This window comes from Balaenoptera ricei, chromosome 15 (genome assembly GCF_028023285.1).
Source record: "Balaenoptera ricei isolate mBalRic1 chromosome 15, mBalRic1.hap2, whole genome shotgun sequence".
Taxonomy (NCBI): Eukaryota; Metazoa; Chordata; class Mammalia; order Artiodactyla; family Balaenopteridae; genus Balaenoptera; species Balaenoptera ricei.
The window spans coordinates 49,906,738-49,933,474 of NC_082653.1; the positions used below are offsets into that span (position 1 = coordinate 49,906,738).

The 26,737-nt window shown below is 47.9% G+C and overlaps 1 protein-coding gene across 2 annotated transcripts in view; it reads right to left on the reverse strand.

The window, feature by feature from the left end:
• The window catches only part of PCSK2 (proprotein convertase subtilisin/kexin type 2), a 212,884-nt gene that overhangs the window by 13,098 nt on the left and 173,049 nt on the right, over positions 1-26,737 (reverse strand). For both annotated transcript variants that reach the window (XM_059896782.1, XM_059896781.1), the window contains 4 exons: positions 25,931-26,019; positions 15,794-15,969; positions 4,259-4,474; positions 2,143-2,243 (listed from right to left, as the gene is read on the reverse strand). In XM_059896782.1, the coding sequence (XP_059752765.1) occupies positions 2,143-2,243; positions 4,259-4,474; positions 15,794-15,969; positions 25,931-26,019 (582 nt within the window). The remainder of the gene's footprint in view (positions 1-2,142; positions 2,244-4,258; positions 4,475-15,793; positions 15,970-25,930; positions 26,020-26,737) is intronic.

Genomic DNA, 26,737 nt, shown 5'->3' on the forward strand with positions numbered 1-26,737 from the left:
AGCTGCCTTGTCTGAAGATAAAGAGAGATGAACTGTAGGAAGTGTTCCTGGAGAGTCTTTCCCTCCTCCGCCCTCCGGGCTCTCTCCTGGGGCTATTTCATGCTGAGCAGTGGTTTCAGCTCTTGGCTGTTGGAGCCTCTTGGCCCACAGAGAAGCCTTGGAGTTTACTTTCCCAGGTGGGGCTCTTAGCCAACGGCCGAACAGCACAAGAATATGGCAGCCCAGCTCCCTTGCCTTGATGTGGAACAAACTCTGAGGCATAATTTACCCTCCAGAGCTCTCCCTGGGATCAGGCTGAGGCCAGAACTTCTGAAATCGCATCCTTGCTCAGCTTCTTCCGCACCCCTAACCTGCTTCCTCTCCTCCCCAGTGGTCCCTGCCGGGAGCCCTCTCTTAATAAATCGCTTGCATCAAACTCTAATCTCAGGGTGTGTTTCCAACTCAGGTGATTGGTGTTCTGAGGAATTTTTGAGGACTGGCTCCCAAGATGGGCTTGAACCACCTACCACCAGGTATCATTTTTTCCCTCTTCAGGGCAATAGAGAGCACTCAATTCATGACCATTGCTCCAAAACAAAGTGTGCCTAAGTGGTGATTGCATTCTTTTCTGTAAGGAAATCTGCAAGTGTGCTGAAGAATGGAGAATAATTGGTGCAGAGCCCATGAATCTGTTTAAAGTTCCAGCAGCCTGCTCCATTACTTTGATGTATGTAAGGGGTCACTCTGTAGGCATATAGGCCTGGGAAAGTGACTTTTTGCTTGCCAGAATCTAAGGAGACTTTGAGTCAGGTTCTGCCCTCTTAGATTTAAGGGGAGACCAGGAACCCCTTCTTGTTCCCTGTCCTCTGCGAGGCTCTGTGGCAGGCAGCAGCCCCCCTCTGTTTGTCTGCTCCCAGCTGGAGTGAGCGAGGCCAGCTCAGACTCCAGGACCCAACAGGCCCTGAGAGGAACAGCTTCATGTTCAGGAAATGCACATAATATGAGAGTAAGTTTTGGTCTCTGTGCTTAATAGGAAAGCTTTGACCAGTGTCCATCTCCTCTTTCCTAAAATGTCCAACTGACTTTTGTTAAAAGAATCAAAGCTTGGCCTGGTCCAAAAGAGAAGTCACTCCCAATTTGGGGCCTTATCTGTAAAAGGAGAATAATGATGTCTTTTCTGCTTAAAGGCAGAGGGGTTGGACTAGATAATCTTTTGAAGTCCTTTCCTATTCTAGGAATCAGCTCTTACCTCCTTTGCAAGTCAAAAAATGCACTGCATATGTGGAGAGTCAAGCAGGGCTGCCTGAAGGATGATGCTAGAAGCTCCGGTTGCCTAGCAATGGCTGACAGGGACGGGAACTCAGCTTCCCTTCCCCAGGAGCCTGAATTCAACTTCTTATAAGTTGCTGGTTCTGTATTCTCGGATAATTCCCTGCCTAGCGGGCATTTGCACTTACACCACATGGGTGGTGCCTGAAGCCACAAGTTCATTGTTCAAAGCCAAGGCCAGCCTCTGGTTTGCACTAAGAGAAAACAGGGGAGTGGGTGGGCAGGGACCTCTGCTGATGCTCAAATCCAAGGTGGGTCCAGCTGTACCTCTGCGGAGGTGGTGAGAACAGAGGGGATGGTCTCCCCTCTTTGGTAGCTGGATGGTCTCCCAGCAAAGCCCATTTCTTGGTCTACGTTGTGTGACTTCGCCCACCTTGTCTCAGTGTTAAAATGAGTTCAGCCTTATAAGTTAACAAATCTGGAGCGAGAGCGTCCTGTTTAACACATGTTCTGAAAACCTTGCTGGATACCCGGCTTGGCAATGGTTTTCCTTCATTTAGCTGTTTGGGAGTATTATTAGAGTAAAACAGCCATGGGATCCACAGAAGATGAAAGGGTGTTTTCACCAAGAAAACATCTATGTGCCCCTATGCGTGGTTGGATGTTGGGCTCTTGTGCTCTCTCAGGGATGTAGTTTTGTGGGGGGTGTGTGTGTGTGTGTGTGTATGTGTGTGTGTGTGCATCATTTAGCAATGCCCACCAGAGTTCATTGGCCCTGACTATTTACTGATTCTCACACCCACTTTTGCCTCTGTGAACACCTGGTATTGGGTGGGGAGACATGTCTCAGTCCACCCTACAGAACCGGCCCTTGGTCCCGAGCTGGAAACATACTTAGCCTCTAAAGCCAGTGCAAACACTCCAGCTGCCTCAGGAGCAGCCGCGGATGTCCCAGAATGTCTCAGGGTGCAGTTGCCGTACAAATCTGTGGTTGCCTGGAGGGGAAGATAGGGAGTAATGAGTGAGTCGCACTGCTTTAAACCCAAAACGACATGGAGCAGAGGATTTTCTGTTTCTTTTACTTAAACTCTGCCTTGTTCTGAAGAAGATTAAGACGAAGGTAAGGATAAGCTTAGCACCCATGTATCTATTTTGCCATGCATTTTATCTGAGTTTCCTAGTAGCCCGTGCAAAAAGGGAAACACAATCAGTTATAGTTACAGTATCCACAAGATAAAAGCAAGTTAGTTGTTCAGAGAAGCGTATCTGCAGCTATTCTAGAGACCAGAGAGACATTTATCTTCTGGATCCTAAAAGGAAACATCATAGGTGGAAAGTGACAAGCCAATATCACCACCATAGTCAAAGCAATGGCGAATTTTGTTGCATTGGGATTGGCTCGGAAAGCTCAGGGCCAGTCCATCAGCAATTTCTTTTCCCTTCAGGAAAAAGGGTGGCATTCCCAAAGAGGAAAGACAAAACGAGCTCAGCCACAGTTTGCCTGGAGGGACAGGTCATTAAAGAGAAAGTGTTACATTCTCTACATCTAAAATCCACGGAGAGAGTCTGGAACACACTGAGCAACACATCTGATACAGGAGTGATCACCCCACGGGAGGCTGATCAACTAAGTTTTAAAGAATTTTACAAAGAGAAAATCCCCATTTGCAGTGTTTGCGAGAGCCAGGGTTTTCATTAAGATCATTTATAAACCACGAGAATACTCCTTCCTCCTGTTTGTCTGTAGGCTCCTCAAGTGGGCCTATTATTTTGGGGGGACAAAGTATCAGGGAGGTTTAAAAGCATCTACTTGTGGAAAATGACAATATTCAAAGAGAACTCAAGGCTCCTCCCCAGCCGTCGTAGAAAGAGAGTCATAGACAGGCGTTGAGGACAAAGTGACACCATTGGGAGGCTCTTGGGGCAGGGAGGGGGAGCTTCTAGGGGGAGGAGAAGCCTTACAAACAGAACAGGATTGGGGCCGCTCTCACTCGTCCCTTTCTGCCCATGTAGCTTGTAGGATGAGAGAGGCGAAACCTCCTTCTGCGTGGGAGGAGCTGACACGATCTCCGTCCTCCCCAAGACCAGGGGAAGCCCCAGGCTCATGGAGGGAGTCAGGCTAAGGTCTGTGTCTCCTGTAGGTAAAGAGCTTCTCCTGGGTCACGTGAGAGCCTGGCCAGCTGGTCAGGTGGAGCCCAGGCAGGCACTTGGGACTGCAGGACTAGCTGGTATTGGTGACTGTGTTCCTCCCAACCCCAGAGGAGGCGGAGGCCGGGCAGGATGTATCTCAGCGGGACTCCTGAACCAACCACTAGATTCCAGGCTTGGAAGACTGAGGAAAGGCCCCTGTGTGAGTGAGATACCCAGAGAGAGGAAGAGATCCAAAAATGCTCATTATGCCCTACAGACAGATATTTCTAGGGGCCTTGGAAAATTCACTATGAAACCTCGGTGCCCAGGAAGGAAGAGGTGCTCAAAGTGCAATAAATAAGTTTGTGATTCCTAACCTTTTTGTTTTCTCAGTCATGGACCCATTTTAAAATACGCTGGAGCACACGACTCTTCCTTTGAGAAGACACACATGTGCCCAATTTGGGGGGTTTTATGGCCCCAGAAAAGTCCGTCCATGGATGCTAGTTTTAAATTACTGTAATAAATGGATGAGTTCTTGGCTCAGATGGGTGCAGGTGTGATGCCCCAGTTCTTAATATTAGTTATCCTTAGAAGTGACGTGCTGGGGGCAAACCAGCGTTCATCATTATTTGTAAGCCAAAACAATGAACAAGAAAATCGATGGAACATGAGCGGGAAGGAGGTCATCACGTTCTCGTTTATCGTAGGTCTCTACCTTGATAACAAGGCATCATCAGCCTGGAAGAGGGTGGATCTCCCCCCCTGGGGATAGGCGCTGACTCTTTGAGGGAAGGGGGGCGGGGAGTTCCTCCTCCCATGACGTCACTGTGTCTGCACATGACGTCAGGAGTGTCCGCCCACCCGGCCTCGCACTCACCACGCCGGCCTCGGGGTTGCGCTTGCGCCCGTTGCTGAAGGTGGAGGCCAGGGTGGAGGAGCAGCTCTCGTCGTACAGGGCGGTCCTGCCGTCGTTGATGGCCGAGTTGATGGAGATGGTCCACATGCTGGAGGCGTAGCCGTCGCAGTTGCAGTCGTCGTAGCTGCCGCCGTCCCCTGAGGCCCACACGTAGATGCTGCCTTTGCCCCCTCGGCCCTGGTTGGGGGGGGGGGAGCGACAGGGAGAGATGCGCGGGCTGCAGGGGGTCCCGCCGGGGCTGGGGTCGGGGTCCGGGTGGGGACCTGGGCTTCTTCAGCAGCTGAGCGCAAGGACTGGCTTCCTTTCTATCTGCCCTTGAAAACCACTATCCTACTGGCCGGGCACCGTGAGAATCTTTCTTTTCAGGAAGGATTCAATAGAAAAGTCATCCGAATTTACAATTTAAGCTGGGGATAACAAAGTGAGAAAAACTGGAAGAATCTTCTTAAAACTAACAAATGAACTGCTTTTAAACATAGTACATTCTCATGGTAAAAAGGCAAAGTATATGGAAAGGAAAATGAAAAAAAAAAAATCCCCCTGCATGTAATTCTTATATATTCTTTCAGGCATTTTTCAGCAAAAATGCAAATGTACCTGTATATTTATATCAATACTTAGCTAAATAAGATATAAAAGATATTTATAGCTTCTATTTTATATATTATATATATTTTATATAAGTTTACATATATATGTAGATATTGTAAGTATAAAATACACATTTTACTTACAGATTATATATATGTTGGTGTGTGTGTGTATATAATACACTTTTTTTTTACTCAGTTGGATCATACTAGAATTATTTTAAGCAAAATATTATATATTGTACCTGTGTAAGGGAACACAAAATATATAAATATAAGAAGAAAGTCTAATATGATCAAGTAAAACATACAGCAAAAATAATTTTAAACATAATGATGTGCACAGTGATCACTACCATATGCTGATTAGTTATAACCAGCAAGCTTAGTTATAGGTACCTACAGTTTGCATTGCTTTTCTGTTTAAACCACTTTCTTAGTGCTTCTATTTTTCTTTTCCTGTTCTCTGTCTTCTAGGAGAATTCTCTCTGCCTCCACAACCTGAAGTGGCCATTCCTTCTGGCTTCCTACCTTCTGACCCCAGGGGCAGGAGGGCCGGGCTACCCTGCTTTGCCCCACAGGCTGGGTGGGCGGTGAGGAGGGCAGGGATGCTGTGTGGCCGGTGAGCAGTAGGTGTCCAGCCTGGTCAGGACGCTGGGTAACCCTCTAGGGCGAGGACACAAGTAGAAATCACGGCGGAGAAAGTCTGTCCCTGCGCGGCCACCAGCGGTCCTCGGTCCTAACTCAGTGGTTTAAGGGCAGCGACGCCAGAGGAGAGAGGATGATTGGGTCACTGCCAAAGTCTCTCTGCCTCCTGACAATGAGAAGTGACATTCTCATTGCTTCTAACAGGACTTGGAGTTAATTAGCCTGTGACTGACTGAGTCAATACATCAACAAAGGTTGATTCAGCCACTAGCTGAGAACTGTCTTCAGCACCTTGGTATATCTGTCCTGGAAAACTCTATCCAAACGAGCAACTGCTCTCAGAAACCAGGACACAGAGGGAAACAAATGCATCATCCTTACAGCTGGTGCAGGGGATCACCCTCTCAAGCAGACTCATATTTGGGCTCAATGTCAAGAAATGGCACCCTCGGAAAGTGAAACAGACGTGAATCAGGGTAAATGGGTGAGGCTGCCACCTGAAGAATCTTCCTCTGAACCAGCCCACAGGTGGGCTGCTAGTGAGACAAGCAACCTTCGCTAAAAGGAAACCAGTGCTAAAAGCGTTCTCAGTTTGGTGTAGGGAGATGGATCGTGAATCTAACTTGTCAGGCTTTCTCTGTATTCATGCCCCCTTTACTGCATGATTTGCAGCCCTGCCCATCAAGAGGAGAGGTCTGTTTCTCACTGCTTGAATCGGGGCTGGCCTCCTGTCTTGCTTCGGCAAACAGGATGTGGTGGGAAGTGGTGCTGTTCCAAGCATTGGTCTCAAGGAGCCCTACCCACTTCCGCTATCCCTCAGAGCACCATGGGAACCAACCCGAGTTAGCCTGCTGGTTGATGACCGACAGTCCAGTCAGGTTCACTGTCACAGCCAACAGCTGCCAGACAGGGGAGGCTACCTCAGACCAGAAAGTCTGTAGCTCACCCCACAGCTGACCACAAGTGCATGAGTGAGGCCACCTGAGATTAGCCAAGGATGGCCCAGGTCGGCAGACCTGTAGACCCATGATCAGACTTAAATGGTTGTTATTTTAAACTACTGAGTTTTGGGTAAGTTTGTTATGCGGCTTTGCTCACTGATACACAGAGAATAACTATCAGCGTGTTTCTGAAGAGTAAGCAGCAAACATTAGTTTTGGATGTAAGACTTGCCCACAAGAATACTTTGATTGGGGCTTCCCTGGTGGCGCAGTGGTTGAGAATCTGCCTGCCAATGCAGGGGACACGGGTTCGAGCCCTGGTCTGGGAGGATCCCACATGCCGCGGAGCAACTAAGCCCGTGAGCCACAATTACTGAGCCTGCGTGTCTGGAGCCTGTGCTCCATGACAAGAGAGGCCGCGATAATGAGAGGCCCGCGCACCGCAATGAAGAGTGGCCCCCACTTGCCACAACTAGAGAAAGCCCTCGCACAGAAATGAAGAACCAACACAGCCATAAATAAATAAATAAATTAATTTAAAAAAAAAAAAGAATACTTTGATTGCTAGGAATATTAAACTTCATTTTCCTAAGATGTGTGTGTGTGTGTGTGTGTGTGTGTGTGTGTGTGTGTGTTTACATGAGGCAGTAATAATTATATTCTTGCTTCTAATGATTGGCTATCAGCACCAAATAGTCCCTGGCTTCTGGGGAAGATGGGCCACTGAGAAGCAGACCCTAGTTCTGGGGGCAGATGAGTGGGGAGGGGCATCTATAAGAGGCTGAGAGCTGGCTGTGGGATGGGCCTGTTATCAGCATGCCACACTTTCCTGTTGAAATGACACCCCAAGATCCACTTCTGCCCCCCAGCTTCACCTGAACAGCAGCTGAGCTGAAACCAAGATAGAACAACTGTGACCCACATTCAAGCAATCATCCATTGGAGGGTATGACATGATAATCGCAGCAAGCACTTCTGCAGCACTTACTGTGTGCCAGGGACCGCTCTGAGCACTTTACATAGTAACTCACTGCATCCTCACAGCAATCCTATGCAGCAGCACAATTCATACCAGCCACACGAAGGATAAAATACTTAGGAAGAAATTCAACAAACAAACAAAAAAAAAATAGGACTTTGAAATTCTATGGAGGGACACAGGTGGAAAGACACATCAACACTGTCATGTTCTTGGATAGAAAGGCAGCATCACAGAGATGTCAGTTTTCCCCAAGTTAACTTACAAATTTAACTTGATCCCGACAGATACACTGCATTGATCGAGATACTGCCATGCTGGGCAGTTCAACAGAGGGAATTTTACCCAGGGAGCAAGTGGTAAAGAAGAGCAAAACCCCAAACGGGGTGTGGAAGGGTCACCCAGAGATGAGGGGGTAGATGGCCCAGAGCCTGCACTGTGCAGGGGTGGGCTTCCTGCTGGGGGTCTCCCGCCCTTACTCTGTAACGCATGCTCAGTGGAGATTGGTGGGCACACTTGCCCTCCATGTTATTCCGGTTGACAATGGAATTGCCTTCTCTGCCTCTCCTACCACTCCTGCTTTTTTTTTTTTTCCTTTGGCAAGTGTATTTAGATGAAATTAAATATGTGGTGCAATTCCACTTTGAATTCTGTCTTTGTCTTAGTCTTCTGGAGTATAGCGGGATCAATGTCTCTCAAAAGTTTTCACAAAAAGAGAATTTTTCGCCAAGGCACTATTGGCGGTATTTAACCACCGATGTTGTCAACCAGGGGTGATTTTATGCCCCAGGGGGCATTTGGCACCGTTGGAGACATTTTTGGTGGTCACAACCAGCATCTAGTGGGTAGATGTGTGTGGTGTATGTATTATTAGCATCCAATGGGTGGAGGCCAGGAATGCTACTGAACTTTCATAACGCATAGGGCAGCCCTCTGCCTCCTGTCCCCACCAGCCACCAACTAAGAATTATCTGGCCCAAGTGTCAACAGTGCTGAGGCTGAGTCTTTGCTCTAACCTATTGGCAAAGGGCAGTGAGTTGGAACTTGCCGATTTTAAAAGCATAGCCTAAAGCAGCCTTTCACAGACTCACATTTCTTAAAAGTTCTTGCCGATTTTGTATTTTGCTTATAATATAAAATAATGGCACAAATTGCTTACCATTGGCTGTGGTAAAGTTCCAGCTTGAGGCTGGTGCGGTGACTCTGTGTACCCTCAGCACATCACCTGTCCCAGGAGGTGAAGATCCCGCTTTGAGAGACTTGGGGCTAAAGTGAGTCGGTCCCTTCATCCTCCCCAGTGCCTAGCGACCCGGACTAATGACCCCCCTCCCCAGGCCCTGGCCCAGTGGTGGTATCTGCCTGCAGACACTGGTGAGGCCAGCCTGATAAAGTTTGTATTTCCTAAACACTCAATTACACTCATTTTTATTTTCTAGTCACCTTGACATCTTAATACAACATTGACATACTTTAAAAAAGTCATTGTGTTTTTATAATGAAAACCATATTCATTGTGGAAGAACTGGAATCTAGAGCATGAAGAAGAAAATAAAAATCCTATGTGATCGTCCATGAACAGAAAATCACTGGTGATATTTTGTGTATTCTTGTCAGTTATATATATAAATGCAAAATATAAGAACAGGTTTAAGAATGAAATTGGGATCATAAAGTATATCCACCTTTGTGGCCCTGCTTACAATGTATTTCTCACTTACCATTACATTATTAACATTTCCTCACATAATTAAATATTACTCTATGTTATAAGTTTTTATTAGTCTTCTTAAATAACTATTCCATAATTTATTTACTCTTTTTCTTAGACATACGTGGAAGGCTGTTTCTACGTTTTAAAGTGCTGAAATGAACATTATTTTATATACGTCTTTGTATTTCTGTTTATTTCTTCAAGCAGAGTTTTTAAAATAGGGAATTTTAGGTGAAAAGTAATGAATGAAGATTCTTGATCCATAGTGCCATATTATTGCTCTTTATATGGCTTATTAATAATTTATATTTTCACCAGCAGTGCACAAGAACTCCACATCCAGCCCATCTGGGTCAAGATTTAGAATCATTAAAAAAATAGTTTTTCCAGCTTGGTGGACAAAACTGGTACCTCATTGTCTTGAGTTATATATTTTTTTCCACTATCAGTTGAGCTTATCTTTTTATACCTTTACTGCTCATTAGTATTCTTGCTTTATGAATACCTTAGTAAAGCACCAAGCCCCCAAAGATAATGTCCTGTACCTATTTTTTCTTTCATGATATCCTTTTTATTGATTTGTTAGAGCTCTTTCTATATTAAAGACCTTAACAAAGTTTTTGTCATCTATATTGCATATGTATATTTACCCACTTTTTTCTTTTGTATTTTGCATTTTGACTTGCAGAAAAATTTCCACTTTATTACTTATGTCTATTATTTTTTTACAAATATATATTTAAATACCATATAAAACTATGTATTGATTTACAAGCACTGCTTTTCTGTACTCACAGTTCATGGAACAATTTTATTCAACCTATTCACAAACACATTTGACATTTGTGTGTTTGTCCTCACAAGATCACTGGTCACCTAGCAGTTTTTCTGGGCTCATTGTAGTAGTTGTTGGTGCTGATTGTCAATATTCCTAGCTGCCCACTGTCTAGGCCCATGATAATGCCCCCTTGTGCTTGGGTGGGGTCTTGTAAGCTGTTTTAATCAGTGAGTTGTGAGTGGGAGTGACAGATACATGGTATCATTCTTTGGCTGAACCATTTACCGGTCAGTGCCAGCTGTGCAGAGCTCTTTCTTTCCCTCTGCACAGTGAGTAGCAATGTTCCAGGTGTCGGCTCTGATCCCCAGGAGACTGTGGTGAGCAGAGCCTTCTACTGACCATGATGGCTGAGCAGCTGATTGAGAAATAAACCTTTGTGCTTTCAGGCCCCTGAGCTTTGGGGGCTGTTTGTTACTGCAGCATAATGTAGCCTCTCCTGACTGATACAGTTCATCACGTTTGGTTCCATTTAGTTTATATAGATATAACATTAAAAAAAGATACAGCATTAAAAAAAGCTCTATCTTTTTAATATAGTCCCTGAAATATATATATTCAGGGAATATAATATAGTCCCTGAAAATTTTATCCCAAGCCACAAGTAGCCATTTGTATAATATTAGAACAGTTGCTGTTTTCACTTTTCTCTAAATGTATATTCTGACTCTTGACAACTTAACCACCTACTGAATTGCTTTTTGCTTTTTTTTTTTTTTAGTGTGAATAAAAACCTTTTAATTTGAAAAACGTTAAGCGTCACAAAAACTAGAGTGAATAGTATAATGAATCTCCCTGTATCCATTGATCAGCTTTAACAATGACCAGAGTTGCAGAAATTTTGAAAGGTTTTATGAGTAATATTTATTACTCTTTTTTGGGGGGGTAAATATTTCCTCTTTTACGTGTAGAAAGTCCCTCTCTGGCACAATATCAGTGATTGCATTATATTTCTGTGTAGCTGTTTTATGTTTTCATTCTTTATTCCCTTCTTTTCTGTACCTGGAATGTTGGGGGTAGTGGTGAAGTCACACAGCGCCTTAAACAAGGGTGACAGATGAGTGGACCCCTCCTGGGAGCGGGGGCTCACTCTCAGAGAACTGCCGGTCACGCCTACAGGGAGAAGGGGTTGGTCCCAATTTATGCCCCTTCAAAAACAGGTGCTGACACCAGGACTTCGGGGGCGATCTCAGGAGGCACAAGTGAGCATGAGATGGGCATAGGGGTGGGGGGAGGGAGAAGGGCCAACCAAGTGTGAGCTGATGAGGAGCCTCCCCCCAGCCTCTGGAGACCCCCAAGAACCTGCCCCCAGGACAGCCCGCCGTCGGCCGCCCCACAGTCCGGGCTGCGCGCCCTGGGACTGGGAGCGCCTCCCGTGGGGCCGGCAGGTCCTCAGGCAGAGGCGCAGCGAGAGGCAGCCGGTGACGCGCAGGAAGCCGCCCCCGGGCCAGGGGACCGCAGCGCCTGCCTCGCACCCCCGTGGGTTCCACGGAGTTCAGCAGGAGTGGGTGGGGTGTCAGATCCCCAAGAAAGCCGAACGGAGGGTGGCACTACGTAGCCTCTGCTTAAATCCTTCACTTGAGCCCCTGTTTCACCACACCTGCGGTTGCCCCTGACCTGTGCTGCTGTATATCCACCTCGGAGGTAAGGCTCCTGTGCCATCCTGTCTCTTTCTAGCAGGATCCAAACACGCCGTGATGAACCTTTCTGATGCCACGGGGGTTGTTGAAGGCTTACGTCCACATCAGTCCCTTAACCTGGTGGTTGGGTTTCTCCCTGGGCGCAGATGGGTCACCACCATCAAGAAGGTGAGTGACAACTGCCGCGGTTTGCCCGGGATTGGGTAGTTTCCTGGGAAGTGGGGCTCTCAGCGCAGAACCCGGGAAAGTCCCGAGCCACCAGGACGGTTGGCCACCCCAGCTGGGGCTGGCCAGCTCTTAGGAAGGGTCACCAGAAACCCGCCAGCTTTTCCTCCCGTTTCTCCTTCTCGGAAGTGAAAGGAGGGGCTGTAACCGCGAAAGGCATCTCAGAGGCCGAACCGCAGATTCCAAGCAGCAGCATCCGCTGCGCAGCTGGGAACCTTCGTTTGGTTCCAGAGCATCAGTCAGGGCTCCTGGAGGAGTCCTGAGAGCTTCTTGGCAGGAGGCATCATTGCCGCCAGAGGCCCCGGCACTTGTGCCGCTGTGTCAGGCCCACTGCGCTGATTAAATTTCAGCAGGGCGCCAGGCTCCTCCTCGCCCGCCCTGATTAATCACTGTCTCCCTGGGCAGCCTCCCCCACCCCGCCCCCCTTCCTGGATGGTGGCTTCTGAGCCAGTCTTGCAAGTGACCCCTAGCACAATATATTCCAGCTCCAAGATCTGGGATCTGTGTTTGAGCCCTTTGCAACCTCCCATCCCCCGCCCAGGAAATAAACTATCAATGCTCTGTCTCATCTGTGCCTCAGAGGATTTTCTGTTCCCTTGTCTTTAAATATTCCTGAGATGTTCCCTCTGGTAGCAACCCTGAGGTGTGATTAATAAGAGGTTGGGGTGTAGTCATCAGAGCCAGGCAAAAACGTGCCAGAGTTGCCCTGGGTGCATTTCCTTAAGATGTGGAAAGAAGTTCATGAGTCAGTTGTCACTTTGAAGACCCTCTAGTGGTCTCTGAATTCCTCTTCTGGTTGTCAGAGTGATGTAAGATGCCGTATCCCATACCAGCTGGGCTTTGTTCTCCATCAGTCTCTTTGTAAGGGCTACATCCTTTTCTGACCAGCAAACACATCGCCGTATTTGTCCTTTATTACCCAGAGAGGGATGACTCCAAGTTCAGATTAGGCTTTGCCCAAATTGCACTCTGGAGATTGTGGTAGATGGTAGTGGGTGTCGCCCGTATTCCTTCGAGCTTGTGGTTTCTTGTGCGCTGGGGGTTTCCAGAGGTCAGCACAGGCGTCTCTTCATGTAAGGGATTTCTCCCCAGAGGCTGAAGGCTGCCCTGTACACCTCCCTCCCAGCTGAAAGTGCTGGGATATTTACGCCCCTTGGGAACAACCTGAACCACTGACTCTTCCGCCAGCTCCCGTGCCGCCAGCTGGGATAACTTCAGTGTGTGTTCTGCATGGTTTCCCAGTTTCCCCGTGGGATTAAGCTCCAGTTGACGGTAGTAGCTGACTTGATAACAAATCCTTTAATAACCCCTTTCTTCCCTGTTATACCTCCCCATTCACTCCCTTTACCTCCCAAATCAATGACCTGAACTCAACCCTCACCTCAGGGTCTGCTTCTGGGGGATCCTGAACTAAGAAGTCAATTTCAGGATATATCATAATTCAGGGGTCTCTGTCTGTCACCTATTCCCATATGTAATGTGAAGAATGTCTTAACTGTAAATTCAACACGTAGACTATAAAGAGGAAAAAATTGAAATAAACAAATGGGGGAAAGGTTTCCTTCTTCTCTTCCTTCATGCCAGCTGCTTGCTGTCTCCGTTAAGTATTTACTGAGAAAATTTAGGAGATGCAAACTCAAATCCCTAAGGAGCCAGGTAGGTGATGTTTATGTGAGAAGCAGATGTCATCCGATTGGGAGTGGTGGGGTCTGTGGCAGACGGTACATCCCTGGAAAGTTCTCTTATCCTCTGTTTCCTCTTCCTCTTCCCTTCTATCATTACAGTGTTGGTCAAACAAAACCTATCTGCAAGATGCTAAAATTCAAAGACAAGCATAAGAATTTCTTTAGTGTAACAGGTAATTATCTGACTCCTTTGTTTAGGTGGAGATCACCTTTCAGGGGTACATTTTCCTTTAGACCTGACCAGTCAGCTGAAATAACTGAGAGGAAGTCTTTTTTGCTCATGTATAATACCTCATTGCTCACACAATTCTATAACACCGTCCAAAAAAATTTCACCTTGAAATAAGGAAAGAATCCTTCCTACAGCTTGGGGAAAAGTCAAATGAGAAACTGTAGTTTTCACCATACTCCACTTTGTAAAATATTTACATGCTGTCAGCTGAAGATAAGTCATAACAAATTATTCTCTTAAGTTTTGGCGTACTTGGCATGCTTTGCAGAACAATCACACTTGAAAGAGCCTTTTCAGTTGCAGCAGGGGACGCTACAGATGGAAAGAGAGACGTACCCTGCCTTGAAATGTGATGGAGCCGTTCAGAAGCTCGTGGAGAGTGACAGGACTTGCCCGGGGATGCATTGCACTGAGCCCATCTGCACTGTCAACTCTGACGGAGGCCAGACGTCACCTACTCTCTGACTCTCTTTTGGCCTCAGGTGTCAAAAAATGCTTCTCAGTGAAAATCCGTGTCTGATGGGGAAGGGGGGGCATCTGCCAGGTGTCCCCCTGGGCATGTGCTGTCACTGTCACCTGGTCCCGGGCCTGGATGTGCAACCGTCTCTCTCCAGCCACACCGCGAATAATGCAATAAGAAAATAGCTGTCTGTATGTCAGAAGTCTCACCCTATAAACTCCTAAGGGTCTGGGCATTGAAATGGGGTAGCAGCACTACCTCCTGCCCCTCCCCCGCCATCCTATTGGTGACCCCCCCCCCCCCTCTGTAAACTGCACTGTGCCATTCCAATGTCAGGGATCTTTGTGGCTGTCTCAGACGGGCTGAGGGCAGGGACAGGGCATCGCATCAACCTGATGGAAAGTCCAATCCTGGGAAAAGACTAAGACAAAGTGACTAAGTGCCCCGAGGAGGTGGTGCCGTGGCACCAACGGCCAGTAATTCAGCCCCTCGCAGGGGCCTGCAAACACACACCAGCCTGGAGATTCAAGTCCCCAGCCTTCCAGCTGAGGCCCAGCAATTGTGGAGCGGGGACAGGCCATCCCCACCGTTCCCATCTGAATTCTTGAACCACAGAGTCCACAAGCCTAGTGAAACACTGTGCATTATGCCTCAAAGTTCTGGGGCGGCTGGTTGAGAGTCCCTAACGACCCAGGCAAACACCAGCCGTTTGTGGGGCCTCCCAGGGCCAGCGCTTGCATGTCCATCTCACACCTCACAGCGACCCCAGGAGAAATGCACCGTTATCACCATTTTACAGGCAGGAAAACGGAGGCGCAGTGAGGTCAGGTCACTGCGGATAGACACGCAGACCCTGAACAGCGGACCTGGGACCTGAACCCAGGGAGACTCTGGCCTGGCTGTGGTTTGTAGGGGGGACTCTGCCCTGGGATCGCAGAGGCCACTTCTTTCTGCTCCCCACGGCCGCTCACCCGCACAGTGACCCGCGGCTCCCGGCTGCCTCCCTTTGAGGAGCTGCTTTGGTCCCTGCTCCTTGGCTCTGTCCATTCCCGGACTAATCCCAGGGATGGGCAGCCACGAAAACGCGCGCTGACTCCCCCACGGGAACATCTGGACGCAGCTCCCCTGCTGTGCTCTGACGACACCCGGTTTGCGCGGAGACCCCGCTCCCAGGGCTGCTCCCAGCCACGCCTGCACGGTGGGGTGCTAGTGAAGCTCCCTGTGGGACCCTCCTTCCCCCCTCCCTTCGCAGGGGCCAGGATAGCGTCGCCCTCCGAAGGGCCCCCGCCCCCTCGCCTTTGTCCTTCACAGGCGCCCCCTCCAATAAGTCTGGACCTCTAACCCGATTTGGGGTCCATTTCTCGAAGGACCTGAGCTAAGGCACAGGGTAACAGCCCCACCTCTGCCGCCGCCCCGCCCCTCGCTGCGCTCAATCGGCACCTCCGCTCCGCCCCTCCCCCACTCGTCACCCCTCCCCCTCCCCCACCCCCACCCCGTACCCCTCCTCCCCGGGAGTGGCCCAGGGCCTCCTGGCACAGGAACGACCTTACCTTGTTCACGCCGTCCGCCATCGCCTGGAGTGTGAGCTCCCGGGGCCCGTCCACCGTCTTCCCGTTGTCGGTGGGGCCCCAACTGGCGCTGTAAATGTCTATCAGCTGAGGCATGTGGCTGATGGAAGAGGCCTCGATAATGTCCGTCATGAAGGGCTGGTCCAGCATTCGGATCCCTGTGGACAGTGAGGGCCGGGGAGCGCTGGGTGCCGGTCCCCGGTTCACAGGAGGCAAGGTGGGGTAGGGGGCTGGGGTCCTGGGTGTGGTTGAGGTCTGCCTTCCTGGTGCCCTGGGCTCAGCTGGGCGATCCTGAATCCAGCCTCATGCTGTGTGTGTGATCAGAGGATCAGGCAGGTGCACAGACCGATCCACTCCATCCCTTTGGACCCCACCCACTCCTTTCCTTATGCAACTATTTGGAGACAATTTTATCCCCCTCGCAAAAGTTGCTAGAATTCCTAATGTGGTCTGTTTCTAAGGGGAAGCTTGGCTTCCAGGGACTGGGGGGTTGATGGGGGACACGTTTCAGAGGAGAAATAAAGCTACTGGGCATGACAGTGTGGGGAGGCGATTGCTCTTAGATATTTAAGGAACAATTCTAGAGGGCAGGGAGGAGGGGCAGGACAGTGCAAGGGGGAGGGGCAGGGAAGGAACTCTCATTTGCATCGTAGCTGAGAAGGGGCTTTGGGGGGGGGAGCGGACAGAAATGTTGAAGGGGTCATTCTAAAATATATTTGCAGTGGGGTGCAAGATACACCCCCTCCTCCTTCTCCCCTAGGCCACCTTTGTAAAGTTTGTGCTACTCTGATGCCTTGTAGGAGTGACTTCTCGCTGGGAACTTTTCTCTGATTGTGTGACTGTGTGTACAGGGACTCAGGAGGAGCCCAGGCCTGTGGCATCCACAGTTCACATCACCCTTGGACTGTCTAGAAAAAGCCTGTCCAGGGTTCACTCAGCAGCAGCCAATGGGAAGGGCATTTGTTCCTTCATCATTACCCTCAAAACATTGCTGTTTGGGGCCAAGATTGTTCTCTGCCTGATACGCTATTTCGTAGCAAGGGACCTAGAGTGCTGCTGAAGCTGACCTAAGTCTTTCCGTCCACGGGAGTTTTGAAACGAAGGGCTGGGCTGTACATAGTCAGAGCCTGGCTTCTGACCCTTCTTACTTGTCCCCAGTGGTCAAAGGGCATTATTACACAAGCATCACCTAATGTGGTGTGCACACCAACTTAAAGAAGGAAGATTCATATACATTGGTAACCTCTGTACCTGTCACCACTTTCAAAAATCTACAGACAGGGACTTCCCTGGTGGCGCAGTGGTTAAGAATCCGCCTGCCAATGCAGGGGACACGGGTTCGAGCCCTGGTCCGGGAATATCCCACATGCCACGGAGCAACTAAGCCCACGCGCCACAACTACTGAAGCCTGCGCGCCCAGAGCCTGTGCTCCGCAACAAGAGAAGCCACTGCAATGAGAAGCCCACACACTGCAACGAAGAGTAGCCCCCGCTCACCACAACTAGAGAAAGCCTGTGCCCAGCAACGAAGACCCAATGCAGCCAAAAATAAATTAAAAAAAAAAAAAAACCCAAAATCTACAGACAGTTCATGTGGATGAGACCTAACTGCTGATTGTCGAATAAAGTTATAGGACTGCCTTCGCATCTTGATTTTTCTTTTCTAGTTGCAGGTAATAGGCTTGTACATCTTAAAGCGGTTCCCAATTATAGGGTCATTTGGAGAGCATTTCCTAAATACTGTGCCTGGGCCGCTTCTCCCCGGTCCCTGGAGTTTCTGAATATTTGCACAGGGCCTAAGCAGGTATTGGTCTAAGGCGGTTTTGAAGTGCAACCTGACATGAGAATGACTGTTTAGGTAATTGGGACATTGGGTGTATAAAGTTAATGCTTTTACATGCATGTTGTGTTAATTCTGAGATAAACATTTTTCCAGAAAAAAAAAAAAATAAAGAAGGAAGATTCAGGCTCTTACAGGGCCCATGAAATTGACACAAAATTGTCTTTTCTCTTAAGGTTCTCTTTCCTCCTCCCACGTCGCATGGCCCGTCCCTTGCTCTTGCACTGCAAAGTTCCCCAGTGCTCACCCTCCTCCTGTCTAACCTATGAGTTCAGTAGGCCTTTCCCCCGAAGTCTTTCTGGGTCCAGCTCTGCAGGCCCTCTGTTAGCACTGCACTGTCAGCCTTCTCTTACAATTGTTTATTTGTGTGTTTCATTTACCACCAGACAGCAAGGTCTTTGTGTACAGGGCACGTGTCTATTCTGTGTACTTCTATGTCCCTGGGCATCAGCATGGCGCTTGGAATTTATCTTAAGCTTTATAAATATTTGGTGAATAAATGCATGATATTATTACCTAATTTAGTTGAATTTTTCCCTAGCAGAGATAACAGGTCCAGACTTTCCATCCTCTACTCATAAATCAGGTCACCGTTTTTGCCAACGAGTCTAATTATTAGTTAATATCCTTTCTCCGGGAGAAAGCTCCTACAGCGTAAGCATAGTCTTTGGTTTCAACTTTCCAGAAGCTAAGTTTTATGGTTCATTTCATTAGGGATAGGCAATCTAAAACTCCACATTTCGCTTTTGGCCCACCTATATTTTGCTCATTTAAAAAGTCTGTTTAACAAAGGTGGCCAACAGCTTACACAATAAACTGAAGAGCACAGCTTCTTCTCACCCGTCGTGTCCACTTTGTGGACTGGAAATGTCGCAGAGAGGCTGGTATTCACTTGTCTGCAAGGAGGAAACTCAGATGGTCTTGAACTCATCCGGTGCCCAGATGACCAGCACTGAATAGCCTGCCTCCACTGGAAAGAGGGAGAAGTTCAACTCTGGCCAAAGTGCGCCTGGACTGTCCCACGTGCCAAACAGTGGCGACCTTGCATTTTGTCACCAGCTGGTGCCCTTTGCCCTCTCTCTTTGCAGGTCCTGTCTCTCTGCCTCTCTCCCTCTTCATCCCGCCCTGGCTCCCTTTGTGCCGCCCAGAACATCAGAGCTGTTGTGTATTAATCTTCTGACTGTTCATCATCTAGGGAGGCAGGGGCGGCCACGGGCTGGGAAGAGGGCTCTCATTCACATTCAGGGGCCAGGCCCCCGGCATTCTTTGAATCTCATTAAGCTCGGAGGGAGTGAGGCATGCATGAATTGAATGAGATACAGTATTAATTTTTGCAGGCAACTGCCCCATTAGCAGCCAAGACCCAGGCTCAGGGTGACCCAAGGGTTTTTAGGGAGGGACTCTGTCCCTGGATAGTCTAGGGGGGAGGGGAGGGGAGAGAGAGAGAGCGAGAAAGATGGGAAGGCAAGAGGGTGAGAGTGAGAGGCAGAGGGAGAGCGGGAAGCCCAGGGAACCAGGACTCAGCATCCTCACGTTTGCACAATGCTCTGCTGGCTGCGGGCGAGGTGATGGCAGGAGAGCCTGCACATCAAGCATTTCTGTCCCCTGCCCTCCCGCCGGCCTGAGCACCGCATTCATGACCAGCAGTGAATCTGTGAGTCCCTCCTGCCTTTTAGAACCTGAGCCTCACGCCTGCTGCACTGCTTGCGTGCAGCCCTGGGCTCTAGGGGCTGCACAGCCCAGGGATTTGAGCTAAATCCTCTGCCTCTCCTCCTGTTACAAAAGGTGAGCTTGTACGGACACCAGGAAGTGCTACATCTGTCCCCACACCTCAGTGTCGATAATCGCCACTTTTGTGTTCACTAATATTCATCTGCAGGCTAAGGAGCCGATGCATGCTGGTCTAGGTCTTAAGGATCTGGAAACATGTTAATCATTGTGCCAACAAGCGATTTTTACTGCTTTATTTAAAAACTCAGATAAAATATGTACAAACTCACTGGACTATTAGGAGTTTTATTGGCCAAATATGTGGAAGCAATTCATCGCTGGTAGAGAAATTTCAGGGTACTTTGATAACGGTCTACAGTGTGGTTTTCAAACTCTTTTTAGAATCTTTGCTCAAAGGAGCGCTCGTCAGCAGATGCATAAGTCTATCTGCTCTGCCTTCAGAGGAAGGCAGGTAAGGCCAATGCCACCTGGCCTGGCCCCAGCCTGGGGCTGCTCTGAGGGGCTCTGCAGAAGCCCAGGTGTGATGCTGTAGAACCTGCCCTCAAGTCACTTGCTGTGCCCCGGCAACCAGCAATCATGATCTGATATTGTCGTGCTTGTTTGCTCGTTGTCCGGGTCTCCCTTTAGACTCGAAGCTGTGTGAGGGCAGGTGTCTTGTCTGCTGGCTCACTGCTGCATCCCCGCCCCCCAGCAGGACCGGCACACGGTGGGCACCCGGCTGCAACTCCTGAGTCCTGGAAGGGACTGAAGGCAAGAGACAGCATCTCCCAAAAGGCATGATGCATTTCGAGCCTTTTTCATACTCTCAGAGGTATAAATCTGACAAATTTGCAAGAAACATCATTTGAAGTGTTCATTATTTATATTGGTTGTCCATTTATTTGATTTTGTGAATTTTGAATAATACACTTCCAATTTCGATTTTTTATCTCAGTCCCTTTGGCTAAAGATGCCAAACATTGATTTAAAAATTAAAACTAAGAAAAGAATTAGGTTGTCTTAAAGAGTTACTTTAATAAAGGCATGTTTAAAATAAAAAATGGAAATTAACCTTTCTCTTCAAAACATATAAATAAGTGGATAAGGAAATGTAAGTAATTAAACTTTCAAAAAAGTTTTGAAGTTATTAAAGCTTTGAGACAGCACCAAGACTTTGGGACAGCCCAGATGTACTGGTCTGCGTGTTACAGAGCATTTACTCTTTGGGAGCCAGACTAATTGGAATTTCCCTCTCTCCTTGCCATGTGTTAGCTAGAAGAAGTGGTAACAGCTGTGCTCATGGAAACAGGCAACAGAAGTCAAAGAGAGAGCTCATCTTAAGGAAGAAGTTTCTAGAGTTACCCATGTCCAAAGGCGGAACAGACTTTGTTGTGAGAGAGTGAGTTTCCCGTCACTGGAGGCGTGCAGTTCCAGGCTGGGTCCAGGCTACATCAGGAGAGCAGGAAAAGAGAAGCCGTTCGGGACTTCCCTGGTGGCACAGTGGTTAAAAATCTGCCCGCCAGTGCAGGGGACACAGTTTCGAGCCCTGGTCCGGGAAGATCCCACGTGCCGCAGAGCAACTAAGCCCGTGTGCCACAACTACTGAGCCTGCGTGCCATAGCTACTGAAGCCCGCGTGCCCAGAGCCCGTGCTCTGCAACAAGAGAAGCCACCGCAGTGAGAAGCCTGCGCACCGCAACAAAGAGTAGCCCCCGCTCACTGCAACTAGAGAAAGCCCACGCACAGCCACGAAGACCCAACGCAACCAAAAATAAATTAATTAATTAATTTAAAAAAAAAAAAAGAGAGAGAAGCTCTTCAAGCGTTTTAGTGCAGGGACCCAGGCTGCGCTGGGTGCTGAATTGTTTTACAGTTTACTAGCTGTGTGGCCCCATGTTCAGTTTCGTTCTCTGTAAAAGAGGGATAATAATATATAATAAATATGTTCTCTTTATAAGATATATAATAATGTATGATAAGGCCGTAAAGAGGGTTAAGTGAGTAAAGCGTTTTGCATCGTGCCAGACACATTGGAAGAGACGATATATTATTATTATTATTGTTACTGCTATTGTTGTTATCATCATGCAAGTGTCAGTGGGTGTTCGAACTCAGGGAACTTTAGACCCTCTTTGGGGCCCAAGATTTTGAGATTCTGACGGGTAAATGGAAAAGATGAGCCGCTGGGAATTCACACGCTCTATTTCCAGCATCCAGATGACATACAGTGGTTGGATGGCCGTGATGCTCGTTGGCCTGGAGTGGCCTAGGGTGTTGATGCAAAGGGGTCCCCTGCCTGTCTTCACTGCTGGTGGACATTCCCAGTGTGCCCTTGCTGGGGAGGGGAAGTGGGTGATGAGAAGGCCCAGGTCTCCTTGGAACTAATTTGATTGGGATAAAGTAGCAAAGGTGAGACGGTGCTGGTAGAAGGGGAGATACCTGGTAGAAATTCCATCAGCTTTGGGTACTTAGATCTGTATGCCCTTAATCCCTCAACTCCATTCATCCACCGATTCTTTTATTCAGTGACTAATCTCTACTGATTATCATGGGTTTATCCACTGACGCTTCCTTCTCTTTATTGCTTCCTTGCTTTCTGTCACTCAGCAAATAGGGTTTCAACATCCTCTGTGTGCCAGACCCTGCTGTGGGTGCGGAGGGGAGAGTAAACAGACATGGCTCCTGTCTTTGTGGACACTGTTGTCTGCCTGCGGAGAATGACACTGATCAAAGAACCAGGCACAAGAATTTGCGATAACTGACAGTATTAGTGCTGGGAAGAGAAGATTTAGCATCTTTATCTGTGGATGGGGACTGGCCTGGGCAATGATGTTGGAGGATGCCGTGGGGACCCGCTTGCTGCAGGATGAAGAGGTGGTGGCCAGGTGGACTAATGGCCTCATGTGAAAGTTTGGGAGAAGATCCTTGTACTGATTAAAACTGATCAGGGGCTAATATGTGGGACATACCAAGAACATGTGCAAATTAACAGGAAAAAGACAGGAACCTCCATGGAAAAATGAGAAAGTGTATGAGTAGAAGAGAAACCCAAAAGGCTCACGGGCCGATGAAGAGATGCTCAATGATTTTTTTCCTTGTTTCCCTTCAGAGGACTCATTTTATCATCTCGTCTCCACTTTCCTTTCTTTTTCTGGACTGAGGTTCTGCAGCACCTTAACTTTAGCCTTTTTTTGAAGACAAGAGAGCCGGGATCCAGGGGGCATTTGGGACATCGCCTCCCTACCCTGTGACTGAACACCTTGAGACGAGCAGTGATATTAGTCGGCCACCAGATGGCGCTCCAGACCTCACCAGCTCAGAAAGCTCGGGAAAGGAAAGTCTCCGGAGAGTACGGCCCATTTATCAATAGAAAAGGAAAATCAGCCAACTTTTGAAATTGCCAGCCAGAATGAACAAAATGTTCCCCCCAAATCTGTAAGGAAGAATTCTGCTTCTGTTGCGATTCCTGAGTACCTCTCCAGGGCGTTCTTAGGAAGAATTCCTTTTGCTCCCCTGTGGGAGCCCTGAGTCACTGGATGTCGTGCCGGGCACAGGGTGGGGACTGGACCTTCCTGCCCATGAGCGCTTAGGACCCGTAAGAGTGGCTACAGAGGAGACAAGCTGGGGTTAAGGGAGCGCAAGAAGGCGGCCCCTTTGCTCAGAGCCTCTGTGGGGCTGGGCCTGCCTCCCCCCGGCTCTGGGCTTGGCTCCTGGATCCTCAGAGCCTTGCCTTGAGACCTGTGAGCTATCGGGGTTCACGGACACGGGTCGGGTCGTGTCTTTGAGGTATCGGGCTGCATCCGCTCGCCTTTGGCATCAGGGATGAGTCAGAGGCTGTCACACCCTGCCTGGATCTGCCGACCCCAACGAGGGGCTTGCCTGGGGCGTGTCCTCTGCCTTGGGGGTGGAGCTGCAGGCTGGACAGGCCAGGTGCTCGTGGCTGAGGTCCCGCCCCTCACCCCCACCCCCACCCCACCCCCCACCGATGAGGGATGGGAGTTGGTGGATAAACTCCCAGCCTCCTCCTCTCAGGGGGCAACAGCCCCCCAGAGCCCCAGTTAGGGAGCGACCAGCTCATCTACACACCCTCTGTTGGTCCCTCTTCCCACCATCTTCCCCTCTCTTTCCCTCACTGGTTTCCCAGAGTCACCTCCCAAAGAAACTCCTTGCACCCAGATCCTTGCTTCAGGTTTGCTTTTAGGGAATTCAAACAAAGGGAGCAGGAGAATCAGGTACATTTGATAATCAGCTTAGATGTTTTCAGAGTGCAAATTACAAGAGAGAAAAAGAAGAAGCAGATGGAGAAAAAGACCCCAGCGGACCCCCAAATGCCATGAGCTAATCCCAACTCTTCACTGTTGCAGGCAGTTGTTCTGAGGAGCCCTTGTTCAAAAACCCAGTTACTTTGGGCATGCAGAAACTTCAAAACTCTTTTGAAAACCGTCATTGTGAATGAGAAATCCACGTTTGACATTTTCAGTTGCCTCCACTCTGCCCTGCGAACAGGGAACCCCCTACTCGGAAAGCACCCGGAGTGTGAGCCTGGCTTATAAAATATTAACCAGGTGATATTCTTTCCCCTGAGCTCATAATGTCTTCTGACATTCTGATGCCAGCATTTTGGAGGCACACAGAATACAGAGAGATGAAAGCCAAGGGGCAAAGCCGCCCCAGTTACATTTCAGAACCCTCTGGATGTATTCGTTTGAGGAATTCAGCACCCAGCTCAGGCAAACCTCTTAGCAGACAGTGTTGAAAGAGGTTAATGGTGGTTTTGTATAGGTTGCTCTTGCTTTATTTAGGTCCCTGGAAATGCAAGTGTCAGCACAAAGTATGTTTATGGTTCCATTAAATCACCAGGAAAAAAATATCAAGACAGTTGTAAAAAAAAGAAAAGCAAGGTTGGATGACTCAGCCTGAATAAATTAAGAACCAAATTTGATGCAAAACTGGGAATGAGCCAGGAGCCACTCCATTCTCCAGCATCTTGTTGAAAGCTTATGAACCCCTTTCTCTCATTTTCTCTCTCCCTTTCTCTCTCTCTCTATTTTTTTTGGGGGGGGAGGTGTTGGTTTCTAAATTTCTGGTGACCAGCCACCCTTGTTTCTAAAGGCCCATAAAGAGGAATTTGTTAAATATCTTTCCTGTGGAACTTAATAAAAAGGTTCTATGTAGAATATTTTCCCTTAAAGATGAGAGGCATTGTGCAAACAAACATACAAAAAACCCCACCAAAAACATTAAGAGTTCTGAGTATGTTTACAATAATTTGTACACACCTCCTTATATTCTACCGTCTTTATTTGATTCCTATTAAAATGTTATGGATACTTGGACAAAACTATAATTCGAAAAGATAGGGAACCCTCTTAACTGTTGGTGGGAATGTAAATTGGTGCAGCCATTATGGAAACAGTATGGAGGTTCCTCAGAAAACTAAAAATAGAGTTGCCATATGAACCAGAAATCCCACTCCTGGGCACATATCCAGACAAAACTATAATTTGAAAAGACATATGCACCCCTGCGTTCATAGCGGCACTATTCACAATAGCCAAGACATGGAAACAACCTAAATGTCCATCTACAGATGAAAGGATAAAGAAGATGTGGTACATATATACAATGGAATACTACTCAGCCATGAAAAGAATGAAAAAATGCCATTTGCAGTAACATGGATGGACCTGGAGAGTATTATACTAAGTGAAGTAAGTCAGAAAGAGAAAGACAAATACCATATGATATCATTTACATGTGGAATCTAAAATATGACACAAATGAACTTATCTAAGAAATGGAAACAGACTCACAGACATAGAGAACAGACTTGTGGTTGCCAAGGGGGAGGGCGGGTGAGGGAGTGTTGGATTGGGAGCTTGGGATTAGCAGATGCAAACTAGTATATATAGAATAGATAAACAACAAGGTCCTACTGTACAGCACAGGGAGCTATATTCAATATCCTGTGATAAACGGTAATGGAAAAGAATATGAAAAGGAATATCTATACACACACACACACACACACACACACATATATATGTATAACTGAATTACTTTGCTGTACACCAGAAACTAACACAACATTGTAAATCAACTCTACTCCAATAAAAAAAAAAAAGATGTTATGGATACTGACACACAAAGAGTACACACAGTACAATTCCATTTATATAAAGTTTAAAAACTGGGAATAACTGACATTTGCTGTTAGAAATCAGGGTCGTGACTGTTCTTGTGCGTATGGGCAGTAACTGGGAGGGGACACAAGGAGGGCTTTGGGGTGCTGGTCGTGTTTTGTTTCTTGATGGTTACATGGATGTGATCAGTTTGTGAAACTTCATTGACCAGTGTGCTCATGATCTGTGCACTCATGATCTGTGCACCTTAAAAATTTTTTAAGTTTATTGATCTTGCCATATAGGCTAAGTTAAAAAAATGTTTTTCACTCTTGCTAAATGTACCAGTCCCCGCCCTCCGGCTCCACTGGGAATCTTCGCCGCGCCGTGGCCAGGCCCGAGACCCGAGTGTGATGCCTCCTGGGGTTGTTTGCCAGGGACAGCCTACCTGCGACCTTGGAGCCGTAGGCCACTCCGACCCCGCAGATGTTGTTGTTGGCGACTGCAGAAACTTCCCCGGCGCATCGGGTCCCATGGCTGCAGAGAACAGTAAAGACAAGTCAGATACAGGGTCAAATGACTTGGAGAAGATCCCTTAAATTCTATCTATGGTTCTTTTCAATGGTTCAGTTAGCCCGGAGCCAGCCCAGGACCCTGGATTTTCCATCTGTGTCTCTCCTTTCGACCCCTTCCAATTCCCAGCTGCCCTTCCTGACCTTGGCTTGTTTCTACCATGAAGAGTCTTCTCAGAACATTTTCAACCTTGAGAGGTGATCTTTACTTTAAAATTCGAAGTGTCTTACTGCGGAAAACAGTTATAGGCTTTCTGTGAAAAGGAGACACAATCTAAGACAGGTTGGTGCTGGTCGAAACAGCTGATTTTTTTTTTTTTGAAGCGCTAGAATTGTGGGCTGGTGTTTATTTTCAAGGCTGGTTCTGTCCACAGGCAGGTAATGAATGCTGCCTGTCAGTTGTGGGATAAAAGTTATTTGCCTTTTTGGATTATAGCCTCCTTTAGGACATACTGAATGCTACACATCTCCCACCTTCCTCTGGAACCAAATAAACACACACTGGCAACTGTTTGCATTCAATTTCGAGGGGTCCACAGAAACTTTGAGGCCGACCAGATTAAGAGTCCCAGGCATCTATTAGATAATCTTTCTGAAGTTTGCCGGTCTTACAATCCTGAGCAAGGCCTTCTCAGGGCTTATGTTCCAGAATGTTCTCTGCAATAGACACTGGAATTTCATTA